This window comes from Nicotiana tabacum, chromosome 19 (genome assembly GCF_000715075.1).
Source record: "Nicotiana tabacum cultivar K326 chromosome 19, ASM71507v2, whole genome shotgun sequence".
Lineage (NCBI taxonomy): Eukaryota > Viridiplantae > Streptophyta > Magnoliopsida > Solanales > Solanaceae > Nicotiana > Nicotiana tabacum.
The window spans coordinates 36,916,925-36,932,132 of record NC_134098.1 but is presented as its reverse complement, the minus strand read 5'-3'; the positions used below and the strand labels follow the sequence as shown (position 1 = coordinate 36,932,132).

At 36.4% G+C, this 15,208-nt stretch overlaps 2 protein-coding genes across 2 annotated transcripts; both read right to left on the bottom strand.

The window, feature by feature from the left end:
- Positions 1–1,819: 1,819 nt before the first annotated feature.
- Positions 1,820–8,179, bottom strand: LOC107778722 (pentatricopeptide repeat-containing protein At4g39530-like). The gene is given in 5 exon segments (XM_016599008.2): positions 1,820–2,483; positions 3,817–4,016; positions 4,946–5,046; positions 5,316–5,372; positions 5,374–8,179. Coding segments are annotated over 2 exon segments (2,568 nt in total). The 5' UTR covers positions 7,909–8,179; the 3' UTR covers positions 1,820–2,483; positions 3,817–4,016; positions 4,946–5,046; positions 5,316–5,339.
- A 1,523-nt stretch (positions 8,180–9,702) lies between these two features.
- LOC107778721 (uncharacterized) lies at positions 9,703–14,030 on the bottom strand. Its single transcript, XM_016599007.2, has 3 exons — positions 13,565–14,030; positions 10,274–10,381; positions 9,703–10,179 (listed from the first exon to the last, which is right to left on the bottom strand). Exons 1-3 carry the CDS (start codon positions 13,883–13,885, stop codon positions 9,868–9,870), a joined length of 741 nt encoding a protein of 246 aa, XP_016454493.1. The 5' UTR covers positions 13,886–14,030; the 3' UTR covers positions 9,703–9,867.
- Positions 14,031–15,208: the final 1,178 nt, after the last annotated feature.

Sequence of the window (15,208 nt, the reverse complement as noted above, 5' to 3'; positions counted from 1 at the left end):
TCTTAATAAGGAATGTGAATCCCAATTTTGGGAGGATTTAATGGAGATTTTATGCGGTTTGAATTGAAAATTGAGCCAAATTCAAAGTGCACAAGATGAACATGGAAGATGATGATATGTGTATCTCACTGTGTATCGCTAGTGTATTATTTGTGTATCACTTGTATATCAAATATGTATCTCTTGTGTATATCCATGTAGTATGTGAGATACATGTTTGATTCATAAACTCGATTTCAACTATGAATTTTGACTTAAAACTAGTCCAAATACTTCCAATCTTTCTCAAATTTTGTATATTCACTCATCTATTTATTTTCAATAAAATTCAATTATACCTAGTAAAAAAGGTCCTTTTTTGCTTAGGTTTTTGGAATGTTGTATATTCTTTTACTTTATGTTTCATCACCTTGTTTGCTACCTCATCCATGAAAATTTCTTTTTATCTTGCATCTAATGTTACTGATCACGCTTTAAAATATGGAAGAAGATCTTTGCGCATGATTCTCGGAGGGAAAGAATTCTTATTTATCTGAGTTTTTAATTTTTATAACCGCTTGGCTAGTTTTGGTAAGTTTGTAACTAATGACTAGAGGTTGGTAAATTTAAACTTATTTCGTTTCCATAAGATTCTTGTGTAAGGAAAAACTACCCAAATTGTTAGTCCATAAACAATTTCAGCCAAAACTAGCCCAAAACAAATATCTACCTTAAAAGGCTCAAATGTCATTTTAATCCAAACAATTTTCACTTGATGTCAGTTTTTAAAGGATCCATTATTTTTACTATGTATACCTTTGAACAATATAGTTAACATGATTTCAAACACAATTGTTAAATCACTATTAAACCTTAGTTTGTTGGATTAGGTCGAAGAATTCAACTGAAAACGCCCTGGACAGCCATTGAAGATTGCTTAAGTTTGAATTCAAAAATTTGGGTTTTCAAAATTGAAATTTATTTCGAGTGGGTATTGTTGGAATAGATTGAGTACATCTTAAGGAGTGTGAATCCCAATTTTGGGATGATCTAGTGGAGATTTTAGGTGGTTTGAATTGAAAATTGAGCCAAATTCGAAGTAAACAAGATGAACATGGAAGAAGATGATATGTGACTCGAAACTAATCCAAATCACCTCCAATTATTCTCAAATTTTGTATATTGACCCATCTATTTGTTTTCAATGAAATTCAATTTTGCCCATTAAAAAGGTCCCTTTTTGCTTAGGTTATTGGAATGTTGTATATTCTTTTTCTTTATATTTCATCACCTTGTTTGCTACCTCATTCATGAAATTTCCTTTCCGTCTTGCATCTAATGTTACTGATCACGCTTAAAAATATGGAAGGAGATGTTTGTGCATGATTCTCGGAGGAAATAAATCCTTATTTTTATCTGATTTTTCAATTTTTATAAGCGCTTGACTAATTTCGGTAAATTTGTGACTAATGGTTAGATGTTGGTAAATTTGAACCTATTTTGGACATTTTCGTAAGATTCTCAATTTACATGTTTAGTTATACTCAGAGAAATCTTTCAATCTCTATTCGCCTATTTTAGTAATTTAAAACCCTATGTTTCTACGAGATTAGACGTAATAAGAACGACATAATAAATTCATGTAATTAATGATTAAGCAACACACACAGATAGTATATTTCTAGTATATTTCTATCATATTTGTGAATCATGTCTTAATGCCTAGGTTCATGAACTTGTCCTATTCAATCTTATTGCAATTAAAAGATCCTTTTTTCAAGTTAAAATCAAAATGCATATATAGTGTCGTATTGGTGATTAAGTAATCAAACAATTAGCCTCAAGACCGAATAAATAACCCAAACTGAAATTAATTCATCAAGAAAACATCAAACTTCAACATTCATGTCAAGATCCCATAACCCTAGAAATTAGGAGTCTAAGCACACGTAGCCATAATAACAATCTCAAATAGTTCCCAAAATAATACAGAAATCATTAGATGGAAGGAAAAAGAAAGAACTCTACAACCAAGTTGAGCTCCAAATCGCCTCTTGCTTCCTCTGCATTCTTCTCAGGAGCTTTTAAATTGGGTAAAAATCCCATTTTTACCATAACACACTCAAAGCTTTTTCCCCATAATTCTTTCTTCACGCCATACTTGCATTATTGCTCGACTACGGCGAGGATGTAAATGACCTTCACAAGGTACTTGCGCTTTAAACTCAATTATCCTGTAATCGCTTTTTCTCGAGGTCATCCAAAGATGCTGCTGCTCGCGCCATCATGCTATAGTGTGACTTGAATTTGGCAGGGGGCCTCCCTTTACCCGATATTCACATGATGGACCGAGACTATGCTGGCCAGGCTTCAAAATTCGTGCTCCTCGCTATACTTATGCCGTAGTGTAAGCTGTTTGTGCTCCAGGTCCTTTGTGGGCGATAATTGCGTAGAGCGCAACTTCCCCGGAACCTCATTTTTATCCATTTTGGTTCAAATTGTTCCTGGATTGCCGTTAATAACTTCATAAGTCCACAAAAGCAAACAATTAAGCATAGTTGGGCATATTTAACAGAAAAAACACTCAAAGGACAGTAAAAATAGGATGCTTTTGCAGTTTTTAGAACATAAATAAATATGCCCAACATCAGTAGGTAATTTGCTTTTGCAGTTTTCACAGCACAAAGGTGGAATTCAAGAAGGAAGACCAAGACCGAAGCTCCAAGGAACAAGCATCAAAGAGCAAAGTGGGCTGCCCCAAGCGAGTGGCGATCACACACCATCACTGGACAGCATAGGGCTATTGCCACACCAGCCCATTTAATTTATTTTATTGAAGTTGTAGTCTAAGGGTCATTTTAGGTAATTATTTATGTCTTATGTAACCCTTAGTATATATAGTTGTTGTTAGGGTCTTTAGCCTTTTAGACTTCGATGATATTAGAACGCTCTTGTAAGAATTGGCTATGCCTTTGTTGCTTGAAAACTACAATGGAGCTTGTTTGAGGAATCATTCCTTTTGACGGATCATTCCTCTTTAGGGTTTCATAAAATTAGCTGCTACTTTGACTCTATAATAGAAGGTATTTGGTTCTCTTTACCATTTATTGGCTATTATAATCAAGTTTATGCCTAACTTCAATCTTCTTTTTCTCTTTTCTATTGCTAATCTTTTTTTCGTGTTTCCTTGCTTATATCACGAAGATGTGGTAAGAAAGAGGTATAGAATAGAATATGGAGTACAAAGGCGCCATAGTAACTTGAATCACTTGGTGGGTAGCATGAAATGCAATTCTAGTGGTTGATAATCAACGGGGGAGGAGGATTATTGTCAGTTTTTATTGTATGTGTAGGGAGTGCGGTGAAGAGAAACCATTTTTATCATTGCTATCCTAATGTGGAGTTTACTTTTCTCGATATGTAATATTAGTGGGATACTCCGAGAAGAGTAGTGGAGACAGGCGGGTTGGAAGAGAAAGAAGCAACATTCAGAATAGCATCATTAGGAGGCCTCTTTTAGACAATCTGGAGTGAGAGGAATAGAAGATGATCTATAATATAGAATGGGATGTGGGGAGTGACGAGATACCTTTAGTTTAAATATTCTTTTGATATAAGGAAGAAAGACCTTTTCATAAAGACAGTTGGGTAGGGATAGAGAAGAATAAGAAAATTATATACACCCATATATTACATACTTTTTACACCTTAGTGCATATCAAATGAAATCCAGTTATTTCTCCAAATAAATAAACAAAAAAGTATTCTGATTATATTTGCTTCCTAGTCCACTTCCAAACAAGTGCAGTATATCATCACATGAAGATGGAAACTTACTCAAAAGCCAGATAGTTTCGCCAAATATCTGGGAATATGATAAGCTCCACATAGAAAGAATAATGAGGAAACAGTCACACCTGATTCTTCAATATCTTCCATTCAGAGCTGATGCATTGTTGCAACTGTTCATTTTGGTCCACAGTTTCAGTTTTGTTGCTGAACTGACTAGCAAAAGTTGCACTGCCAAACAAAGAAAACTGCCAAATAAAAGAAAATATGATTACTCCAAGTATGACCAGTCATATATATATATGCATGCCCAGAGACATACAGACTGGAAAGCACTGCAATATCATAATCAATAGGTATATTGGCACTTCTTTTTTATTAAATTCTGAGATATAGGCCAAGGAACTTAAAAAAAAATTAGCATGCCAAAACTGTAGAATCCAGTAAAACCGAAATGAGACTGACTGGGAAATGGTTCACAACAGTTATATCAGGAATCTAATCTTAGTATGACACTGGTTGCTGTTTGCAGAACTGGCTAGCCATTAACGTACTTCCATTAACTTCAATACTAAAAAATTAGAGAGAGAGGGAGGGGGAGAGAGAGTGAGATTAAAAACTAGAAAATGATATAAGGCATGATCAAAAAACAAAAGCAGTTTTTTATCTTCCGAAGTTTTGGACTGACCAATTTTAAAGACTAAGGAAAGAATTAAGAATGTATACCTACTTGAAAGTCCAAGTATGGCTTAAAAGAAAAGGCAGCTACTTTTAAGGGCAGACTCTAAGTAGGTCGTCTCTTTTAAAGGTTAACAACGTTTATACTCCCGTTAGTGTCTGACAGAAAATAAGAATATGTGACACGTAGTAAACTCATGTAAAGCAGGGGCTGGTGACCACACATACTTTCTGCCTGCTTGATTCGAAACCCTCTGAGCAAAGAAGGTTCGGTGCAAAACTTGACTGTATAGTTTCTAGAAGCAATATGAGATTTAGTGAAACCAAAAAGTTTAGTGATAATAAACTTTTTGATAAAGTTAAAAAAAATTATTTATTTCCAGAATAAGGAATTTAAGAAAGCTTAACAATTATAATTCCTAACATCCATGATTTCGATTTATCGGAAGCTGAGATGTATTAAATTCAATGATTACACTGGAACACTTAAGTGCCTCACCCTTCGACAGCAATAGAACCCTAACATAATGTCTTGCTTCTAATTGTCATTTTGGGCATCTACGACCACCTTGCTCACTTATGTTCTTGAAAATAGCATATCTGACACATGAATAAGAAAATGTGTGAGAACAGAAAGAATCTCTAAATCCGAAATCCAAACTTCTGGAAGAATGATGAAGAGATGATGATGCTATATGTCATTATTCTTAGAGAAAAGTACAAACAAAGAAGAGGCATTTCGTAATGATGGATGATAGATCATTGCAACAGAAGAAAACGCAGTGGGAAAACTAAAACCAAAAAGAAAATAGGGAAAACTTCCATTAGAAAATAACTCAATAAGATTCAACCAACGACTCTTCACGTACCACAGCAAAGCTGACAAACAGAGGTTACTCATTTGAGAAGGTAGTATCCTCATTCCTCAGGATGATACCCCATCCCTTTCATATGCCGAATCAGAAGTTCCATAAATGAATATATTGAATCAGTTTGGTGATGACTTTGGTCCCTTGCAATAAACAAATGCACCTCATTATTTATTTCTATCCAACTACACCCTGTTTCTTTCACCACGCCGTTGCTATCCATTTTCTCTCTTAACTTTTTAACATTGATCCACATGCCTTTAGACGCAAAAATATTTGAAAGTAGGATATATGATCCACTGTCTTTTGGATCAATAGATATCGCCATCGATGCTGCATATTTTCCTAGGTCTATATGACCAGCTTCTCTACATGCACTAAGCAAACTCCTCCACACAATGGCGGCTGGTGGAATGGGCATTTGTTCAATGAATTGCATTGCTTCAACCAGTTTACCAGCCCGACCCAAGAGAGAAACAATGCAAACATAATGCTCTGTTTCTGGTTCAATACCATACCTGGACATGGAATAGAAGTGATGCAATCCTTCTTCGACAAGCCCTACATGGCTACATGCTGAAAGCACTCCCACAAAAGTGACATTGTTAGGTTTACGTCCATCACTTATCATTTTCTCAAACATATTAATAGCTTCCTTTGCTTCTCCATGCTGTGCATAAGTGGATATCATAGAATTCCAACATGTGATATCTCTCTGGAGAGCGGAATCAAACATCCTCTGTGCTTCTTCCAAGCTTCCACACTTGGAGTACATATCAACCAGTGCATTTGTAACATGCGGATCAAAATCTAGGCCGACTTTTACAATCTGGTTATGAAACTGGAGACCGTGGAGGAGACTTACTAGGTTACTAGAAGAAGCAATGAGGGCAACAAAAGTCAACGTATTTGGCTTTTGCAAACAATGCTGCAATTTTAGGAAGAGCTTTAGAGCCTCTTCATTTTCGCACTGTTGTATATACCCAAACAACATAGAATTCCATACAACAATATCCTTCTCATTCATCTCATTAAATACTTGCCTTGCATCTTTAACAGATGAAAATTTTGAGTAAACATCTATTAGGATGCTACAAACAAACATGCCAGCCGAAAAACCAAATTTTATGGTGAGAGCATGAAGTTGCTTACTCAACTCCAAGGAAAAGAGTGAAGCTGAAGCACCAAGCAGGCTAACAAAAGTCAAAAGGCTTGGAAGAATCAGATTATCTCTCATTTCAGCAAATAGTTCAAAAGCTTCATACAGCCTATCCTGCGTTAAACAAGCCTCAATAAGGGCATTATAAGAGATTACATCATGATTAACCATACAGTCAAAAACCTTCCTTGCATCACCAAATGAATCACATTTTGAGTACATATCGATCAAGCTATTCTTCACAAAGCCATCAGAATCAACATTAGCTTTCACGGTATAAGCATGCACTTGTCTTCCCAGATCTAAAGTTTCAAGCGAGCCACAAGAGATAAGTACACTACTGCAAGCAAATCTGTCTAGACTCCAACCTAAACTGTTCATATCTCTAAACATGCTTATGGCTTCCCAGTCAGAAGAATTCTGCATGTACCCAGAGATCATTGTTGTCCAAGAAATAGTGTCAATAACTTCCATTTGATCAAACACTTTCCTTGCAGTCTTAACCTTACCACACTTCATATAGAAATCAATAAGAACATTAGTCATTGTAACGTCCATCTTTGCGCCTCGTCTAAGCACGTATGCATGCATTTCCTTTCCTCCTTCAAGATACTCAAGCGACGAACAAGCACCCAAGATACTTGAAACCATATAATTATCAGGAACAACATCAGTCTCCAACATATTTCTCAATAGCTGCAAGGAAAGTCCACTCTTCCCCGCATTTGCACACGCTGCAATTATTGCGGTCCAAGTGGCCGTACTCTTCACGGACAAATCATCAAAAATTAGTCTTGCCGCACCTATATCTCCACCCTTGGAGTAAAAGTCGATTAAAGACGTACCAACATACACAAACTGATCAAAACCAGCTTTAAGCACAAAACAATGCAATTGAGCACCTTTCACGGCACTACCTAACCGTCCACAACAGCTTACAACACTAGCCAAGAGAAACTCATTTGGGTCCTCCTCATAACTACTTATAAAGTCAGAGAAGACCAATAAGGCCTCCTCATAATACCCACTTTGGGTATACATAGTAATCACTGAAGACCAAGTTATTATATCCCTTTTAGACATTTTGTCGAACAAGGTACGGGCATATACCAAGCATCCGGCTTGTGAATACGACTGGATAAGGATGTTGTTAAGGAAAATATTGCTTTGAAATCCTGAAACAATCACTTGACTATGGACTTCTTTGTAGTGTAATGCGGAGTTAGCTAGCGAGAATAATAGTTTGCTTAAATAGTGCCGTTGGGTTCTTCTGGTACGGGGAATACTAGGATAGTGTTCTTCAAGTGGAGATGATGATGAGACTGTGAAGTGTCTGAAAAGACATTGAGCACTATTTTCATTGAGGGGTTTTGGACAAGATGAGTTAAACTTGCAGCTTATCCGACACAGCTTTCTCATTGCACGGGGAAACATGCATTTTCTACAAGGAAAACTGGAAACGCAAGATGAAGAAGTTCCAAACTTCTCTTTTTGGTTCAAAGAAACAAACTGCAAAATAATTCCATTTTGATTCCTCTTTGAATTAAGGTTCTGTTTTCGAATTGCACCTTGGTGCACGTTGGAATTTGGTTTCGGAATTCGTTTTAGAAGAATTGTTTTAGGGAAAATAGCAATTTAGATCTCTAAATCATACGTTGTTATTATATTTTTTTATCCCTATATTGTTGATTTTAAACCAACTTATAACTAGTACTTCAGTATTTACTCGAGTTTTTTTTTTGTATTTCAGAGCATTCTAAGGGGACGTGTAGTTCATGGGATAATGAAAAAATAATTCCACGATTGAATCTAGAATTATTTAATTTCATATTTGGTTGGATTTTTATTTCTAATATAAGCAATTCTAAGATTAGTTATACTACAATTTTGGTATTTTTCCCGATTAACCATCCCGGGATAAATCAAGCAAATGATATAAAGGCCCTTCTCCATATCTCTTCTCCTTAACAGCTTGTTTGGATGTTGTTATGTATTGTATTGTATCGTATTGTTACTTTACATATAATATTTATTTTGATTGTTACTTTAATTTTATTATATCATATTGTTAAAACGTTGTTACATAACGACGAAAAGTGTCACTTTATGTAACGACGGATTTGGTGTGGTGGCATTGTTACCTTTTTTCTCTCATCTTGCCCTTCCATATTATTAAATAATCATATTTTATCCTTTACCCTACATTTTTTATTTAATAATTCTACTATATATCCTAGTTTTTCTTACTAATGTTGCAAGTTTATTCTTCATGTTATTGGTGCCTGAAATCATCAAACGACGGCAAACGATACAATCTATTCAAATGTTGTATCTATCAAACAATATAATACAATATAATACAGTACAATACATCGATACATTGTGAAACGACATGTAACAAAATATATTCAACTTTATCTATTGTAAAATCAAAAAAATATTTTCTATTATACTTTTGTATATGTCATTTTTAATCTAATGAATTAAATATTTTTTTAAAAAAACTATGCCCCTAAGAGGTCCGGCGGCCATTGTCTACTTGGGCCTCTTTAAGTAGTTTCGAAACTGATGAATTATTTAAGTGCTCAAATAGCTTATGCTTCCACAGGTGGGGGAAAAACTTCCTCTAGTAGTATTATTATTCTTCAACTTTGAGGATAAGGTTTGGGTCAAAGCTAATAAGTTTTTTGAAGAAGGTAGCATTATTTTAATATGCTTAATTTTAGAAGCAATTCATGAAGATAAATATAAAATTTGGGTCAAAGCTAATAAGTTAGACCGAACCCGTAACTCATATTCTAGCTCTACCCATGTTCATGATGTTGGTAAGTATACCATTCAAGAAGGAAGTATATCCGTCAAGCACATCACAGTTGCTCTTCCAAAGAAATGCAGTGTATCGGCATTTTCAAAGACCATACGTCCACGGTTATGCTTCATTTACGGGTGGCATCTTACGAAAAAGGAATGGTGATACCATTCCTTCAGCTAAACCAGTACTACTGCTTTTGGTGATACCCAAAAAACGAAAAGAAATTACAAGGAAAAAAAGAGAGGTAGATCAAGCACCCACAAAAAAGCATGTAATCCAACCGTTGGTCAAAACTGTGGAAGAAACAAGAAAAAGAAAATCCACCAACTAGGGGGACAATTCACCATCTGACTTCTTAATCGTGTATTTGAAGGTAAAATCTCAATTACGCTCCACCACCGCCAAAATTAGCAAAATAGGGAAGAGAAATTCTGTTGACAAAAGATGTCCAGATGGATTCAGGTAAATAAAAATTACAAAGCCATCAAGATACAGAAAACACCGCGAATGATCAAGTCAGAAAGAAAAAGGCATTCTCAAGAAGTAAAAATATGTACTTTATAAACAAGCATCAACTACAATCAGAAAAATTTGTTGTATTGACTTGTGAGAGAATTTCTCAGATTGGAATAAAGGCCGTAGAGGGAGTATTGACGGAGATTCTTCACCTCATACCATGAATTGAAGACCATTTCATGCTTATCTGTGCCGGAAAAGGTAAGTTGTATCCCAAGGCTACAGTCAACACTACCACCTCTATTCTTACAGTTATTAGTCCTGATGGCACAATCCTGATTGTTGAGGCACACAAAGTTGGAGTTGCCTGAGCATGATGCACAGCCATCTCTTTTCCAGTATAAGTTCTCCAGCCTACCCTTTTTGAATTCGAGTACCTGTATAAAAAATATCAGGATTCATGGTAAATTTCTTTAACACAAAATTTGATCAGAGTGCTGCCAAGAACTTGCAGAAAGCTTGTTTGCTCACCAGGGTAAAACTTGTTATGGTGAATGTGCTATTAGCAACAAAAGCTGGCAAAGACCTTGCAGCATACTTCCGACCAGCAAACGCTACCATGTATCCTCCATAAGAATCCTGTTGTGCAGTAGAAGCAATACAGATCAGAGGATGCATAAATGTATTGAACTGTAAACCCTCTATATACCAAACATGCTAAATGAAACATACGAGTAATAATCTACGAATATCACCGAATCTACAAAGCCAGTGAATTGAATACAATTAAAAGCTCATGACAAGTTAATAAATGCAATTTGCTTTGCCACAGAGGTAAGAGAAAAAGTGATGCAGCAGTTGACAGAAAACCTCAACTCAGAGAAGAATAGCCAATTAAAGCACCAGTGCCTACCTCCACAACCCACTCTAGCCCACCCCTCTCCCTTATAACCTCCATAAGAGGGAAAACAACGGAAAAATGAAAAGAATGTTAAGGCTGCAAAAAGAAGGTGCAGGAAGAAAGGGCAGTTGAGAGCCAAAGCTGAACCAAATAAATAAAGCAGCTTTCATAATCATGTTAAGATTATAATTTGTTAAATGTAAAAGTATAAAAAGGAAGGAGAAATACTAAACCAAAAAGAACTTCGAGGAATCTATCACAGTAAACAACATTTCATGTACATAGGAAAGGTTCAAAAAATAGTCTAACATATTCTGCAAGAAATAGCTTGAATTTAAATATTTACGCAAGCATTATAGAAGCTATGGGGAACTTGAGCTGCACTAACAGTTGCAAATTACTGACGTTTGTTTTTGGAGAGGAGCAGGGGTGTATTGGCACTTAAAAATGCACTTACAAATGTATTAAGACATCAAATGAGGTTAAGGTCAAAGATAAACCCTACTAAGGGTGTATTGGCATTGTCCACACTTCTAAAAGATGTAATTTTTCAAACAGAAGCTGGAAATTCAAACTTTATGTTAACATACTTTAGCACCAAAACGAAAGAACACAAAGGTTTGAATAAGACTTCACCAAGCTCCAACCAATTATCCTAGTAATTTTTGCAACTAAATACATGTAGACTTTGAAACAAAAGCTCAAACTTCAAATGTAATGTAAACAAAATTTTGCACCCAAAAAAAACATAATGGTGCTTACAGACCACCAAATGATTCTCCTAGTTATTTTCACAACTAAAAGTGTATTTTATAAAGTCGAGTATTGCTCGTGGACAGTCCCATTTTTACCAATCTCTGCAATGTGTTTCTAACAAATGCATTAAGACACCAAATGATATTAAGTCAAAGAATAGAACCATACGGGGATGATGGCATTGTCTTCATTTCTAATGGAAGTACATTTTTGCAGAAAAGCACGAAATTTAAGTGTTACATACAAACTGTTACGCGCCGCCTTCCTGAAATGTCTTGGAAAGGCGACGTAAGGCTAAGCAACCGATGTCCATGCAGTTACTATCCGCCAATTGGGGTCCCCTCCGTACGCTAGACGAGACTGTCAGTGCCGTACGAGAAAACCGATGTCAAGATCAATTGAGAGGACAGAAAAGAGAATGAGAATGAAAGAAAGCTTGATTGCATTAATGAAAGCTATTACAGAAAGGCAGCACGGTGTCGAGAGGGAGAGACACCAATACAGAGAATTGTTTGCTTGCTTGAAAGTTTGACTACTTGATCCCCCCAAATAATGCTTAAAAAAATAAACCAAAGATATAGGATTTGACATAAATAATCTAGAGAATCATAATGGAAATACAGGAAGTAAAACTACTCTATATTTACAACAAAAAGGACTTAGATTCCTACAAGGTAAAAGCAGGTCCGTTGGCGGCAACCTTGTCTTTAGCATTAGGGTCTGCGCGCGCGGCGCTGGCCGCAGGGCATGGGTTGATTGCGCTAACAACGGGCGCGCACTGGGGCGCAGCCTGCCGAGGGGCGCTGTTGGCATTTGCATGTGGCTGGGCGCTAGCGAGGGCTATTGATGGGGCGACATAGGCACATGCGCGCTTGTCACTTGGAGCGGCCAAGACCACGGGGCCGTCAATGGCGCTAGGCGTTGGGAGGCTTGCCAGGACGCGCACTTTGCACCCCAAAAAAATAAAAAGAGGGGCCATAAATGTGCCTACAAGACTTCACCAAAGAATTCTCCTAGTACTTTCACAACTAGATGGGCCATAAATGCTAATTCTTATGAAAGATAAGAAACTTGTTCACTCTTAAACAAACCCAATGGTGACACTAGAACATGAATGTGTTGAATGCTTCAAGAAAATTGACATGTTGCACTTTGGCAAAGCCTAACTCTAATCTTTCTGTTTAATATCTTCAATTAACTCATGCTATCAAGAGGTAGCATTAACTTTCTGGTATCATGTTTGTCTTTGAGTAAGGTAAAGTACTTCTAGTCTTCTACATTTCATCATTTTTCCTCTTAACTTAAGAAATTCTTGTTTAGTTTGTGTGTCTATTTTATCTTTTCTTCTTTTTGGTTCAAAGTATTTTCCTATCCATTTCTCATCATGTTTTCTTGAGAATTTATATAAATTCCCAGCTGTAGTTGCTTGTAAATCGAAATCAGAATATAGTCATATAATATCTGTATCTATAATTATGTACATTGGTTGACAGAGGCATATATGGTTTATGACTGAAAAAACATATTCTTCACTGATCTATAATTTAGAACATTTTGGAACACCAACTTCTGCATCAGCCAAAATAGATACACCACAGAAGGCAATACTATCAATAACATTTTAACATTACTTTTAGGATATCACCAATTATAGAAAAATTGAAATATAGTTTTACAGTTTATTTATAACACCACAAATCTGTTATTGTAACGTGATAAACATGATGATTTTTCAACATTTAATGTTTCCAGCTAGTAGCACCATTAATAACTCCCCAATGTATTTCTGGTATTAGAAGAAAAAGACACCAAGGTATAGTTAAAATTGGCATGTTATGATCTAAGTAACCTAAATGGTTATAGCACTTTTCCTATTCGAAAGTTTATAGGAACCCGATATTCAAATACTAATAACCAGTCAAACTTATACACAGCTTAAATGATAAATTAAAGTAAGAATGTATATTAATTAACAATGATTTAGTGATAATAGTGTGTCTGAAAACATGTGCCGGGTTGGTTTAAACACCCAATGCGGGTAAGTTTTTAGTCCGTTCAAAATCAAAACAAACCCATTTCAGATCTACCCTGATATCTGCCAAAGCACCCCCTCAATTTTCCCTAAATATACAAAATTTGAGAAAGGTAAATAAAGAGAGGGATACCGGGAAGAAATTGGAAGTGTTGATGGTGAGGAGGGAGATTTCATCGACTTTAGGGCGGAAGAGAGCGAGCTGAGAGTTGGCTGATGAAAGAGAGAGCCTACGATCGCAAGGAGATAATTGGACTGAGCTGCTGCTGTTGATGAAGAATGAATTTCTTGGAGCAAATGCGATGCCAAAGCTGAACCCGTCGGATCTCTGCACCTTCGCATCGGCGCAGGGGGGGTAGACGTGATTGGTATCACTGCGAGATTCGGATGAGAGAGAAAGTGCTGAAAGTGTTAATAGAAAGAGAAGCAGTGATGAGGGCTCTCGAATCGCCATTTGAGGTGAAGGGGCTGAAGCTGAACACTAGAGGAGTCGGAAGAACCAGAACAGCTGCCTTCGTCTTGTAATGCTTCTGGTATATGGTGGCTCAAGCGAAGAGCTTCAGCAGTCGTGAAATATTTTCAATTTGACCATTTTAGAGTTACTTATCGTTTGAAAGATATATTTTAAATCTGATATTCAAAAATACTTGAAACAACTAGGGGAAAAAAAAAAATCAAAGTGGCCCTTAATGTATAGAGTGGAAATACATTTTATTGGTCCTTCGTTCATATTACTTAAAAGAAATAGTTTTCTATATATACAAAAAAATTAACACTTTTGGTCCATAACTCACGACCCGACCGGCCGTTTTGAGTTCTAGCATTCTTTTCTTTGATTTGAGACCTTGGGTAGCTTTATAAAATGTATTATGACTTGCAAGCATGATTGTTTTTGATTTTCGAGAGGTTCGGGAGCGATTTGGAAGAGTAATTCTTAATTTGAAAACTTTAAGGGGAAGAATTTACCAAAGTTTGACTTTTGTGTAGACGACTCTGGATTGGTGATTTGAAGGTTCCTGTAGGTTCGTATGATGATTTTAGACTTGTAAGTGTGTTTGGTTCAGACCTTGGGCGGCTCAGGTTGACTCGGCACTTCTAATGAAGTTTGAATTCATGAACTTAAGAGAGTTTCATCATTTGAATTGATCTTTGGTTCTTACTTTTGATGTTGTTATTTTTTTTTTAGGCTTTGGATATGTCGTGGAAGGTACACGACTAGTTAGTATGGTTGAACGAGATCTTTGGGGACTCGTGTGTTTTTCGGATCATTTTGTGCCATTTTGGAATTCTTGATTTCTAGTGTCAGTGAAGTGAATCGCAAAAGCGAGGCATGTGCCGCGATGGCATAGAAGGAACTTGGAAGGCGAAGTTTTATTCTTCGCGGTCGCGATGAAGAGACCGCGATCACAAAGTGTTGGCTACAACATCGCGGTCATGTGAGCTTGTCCGCGTTCGCAGAGAGAAATGGTCAGTTGGCTATCGCGATCGCGATGTGTCTTTTGCGTTTGCGTAGAAGGGACTGGAGGCGGTGTTGATTTATGCATCGCGATTGCGTAATTGGGAGGTCGCGATCTCGATTAAGGAATCGATGTCAGGGATTTAATTTGTCCAATTTCGGATTTTGCTCATGTTTTTCATTGTTTTGAGTTTTAGAGAACGTGAAGAGGTGATTTTGGAGATAGAATTCACCCATATCTTAAGGGTAACTAATTTTTACTTAATTTTGATCATATATCTTGTTTTTCCGTGGATTTTTACATCTGAAACATGAAATTAA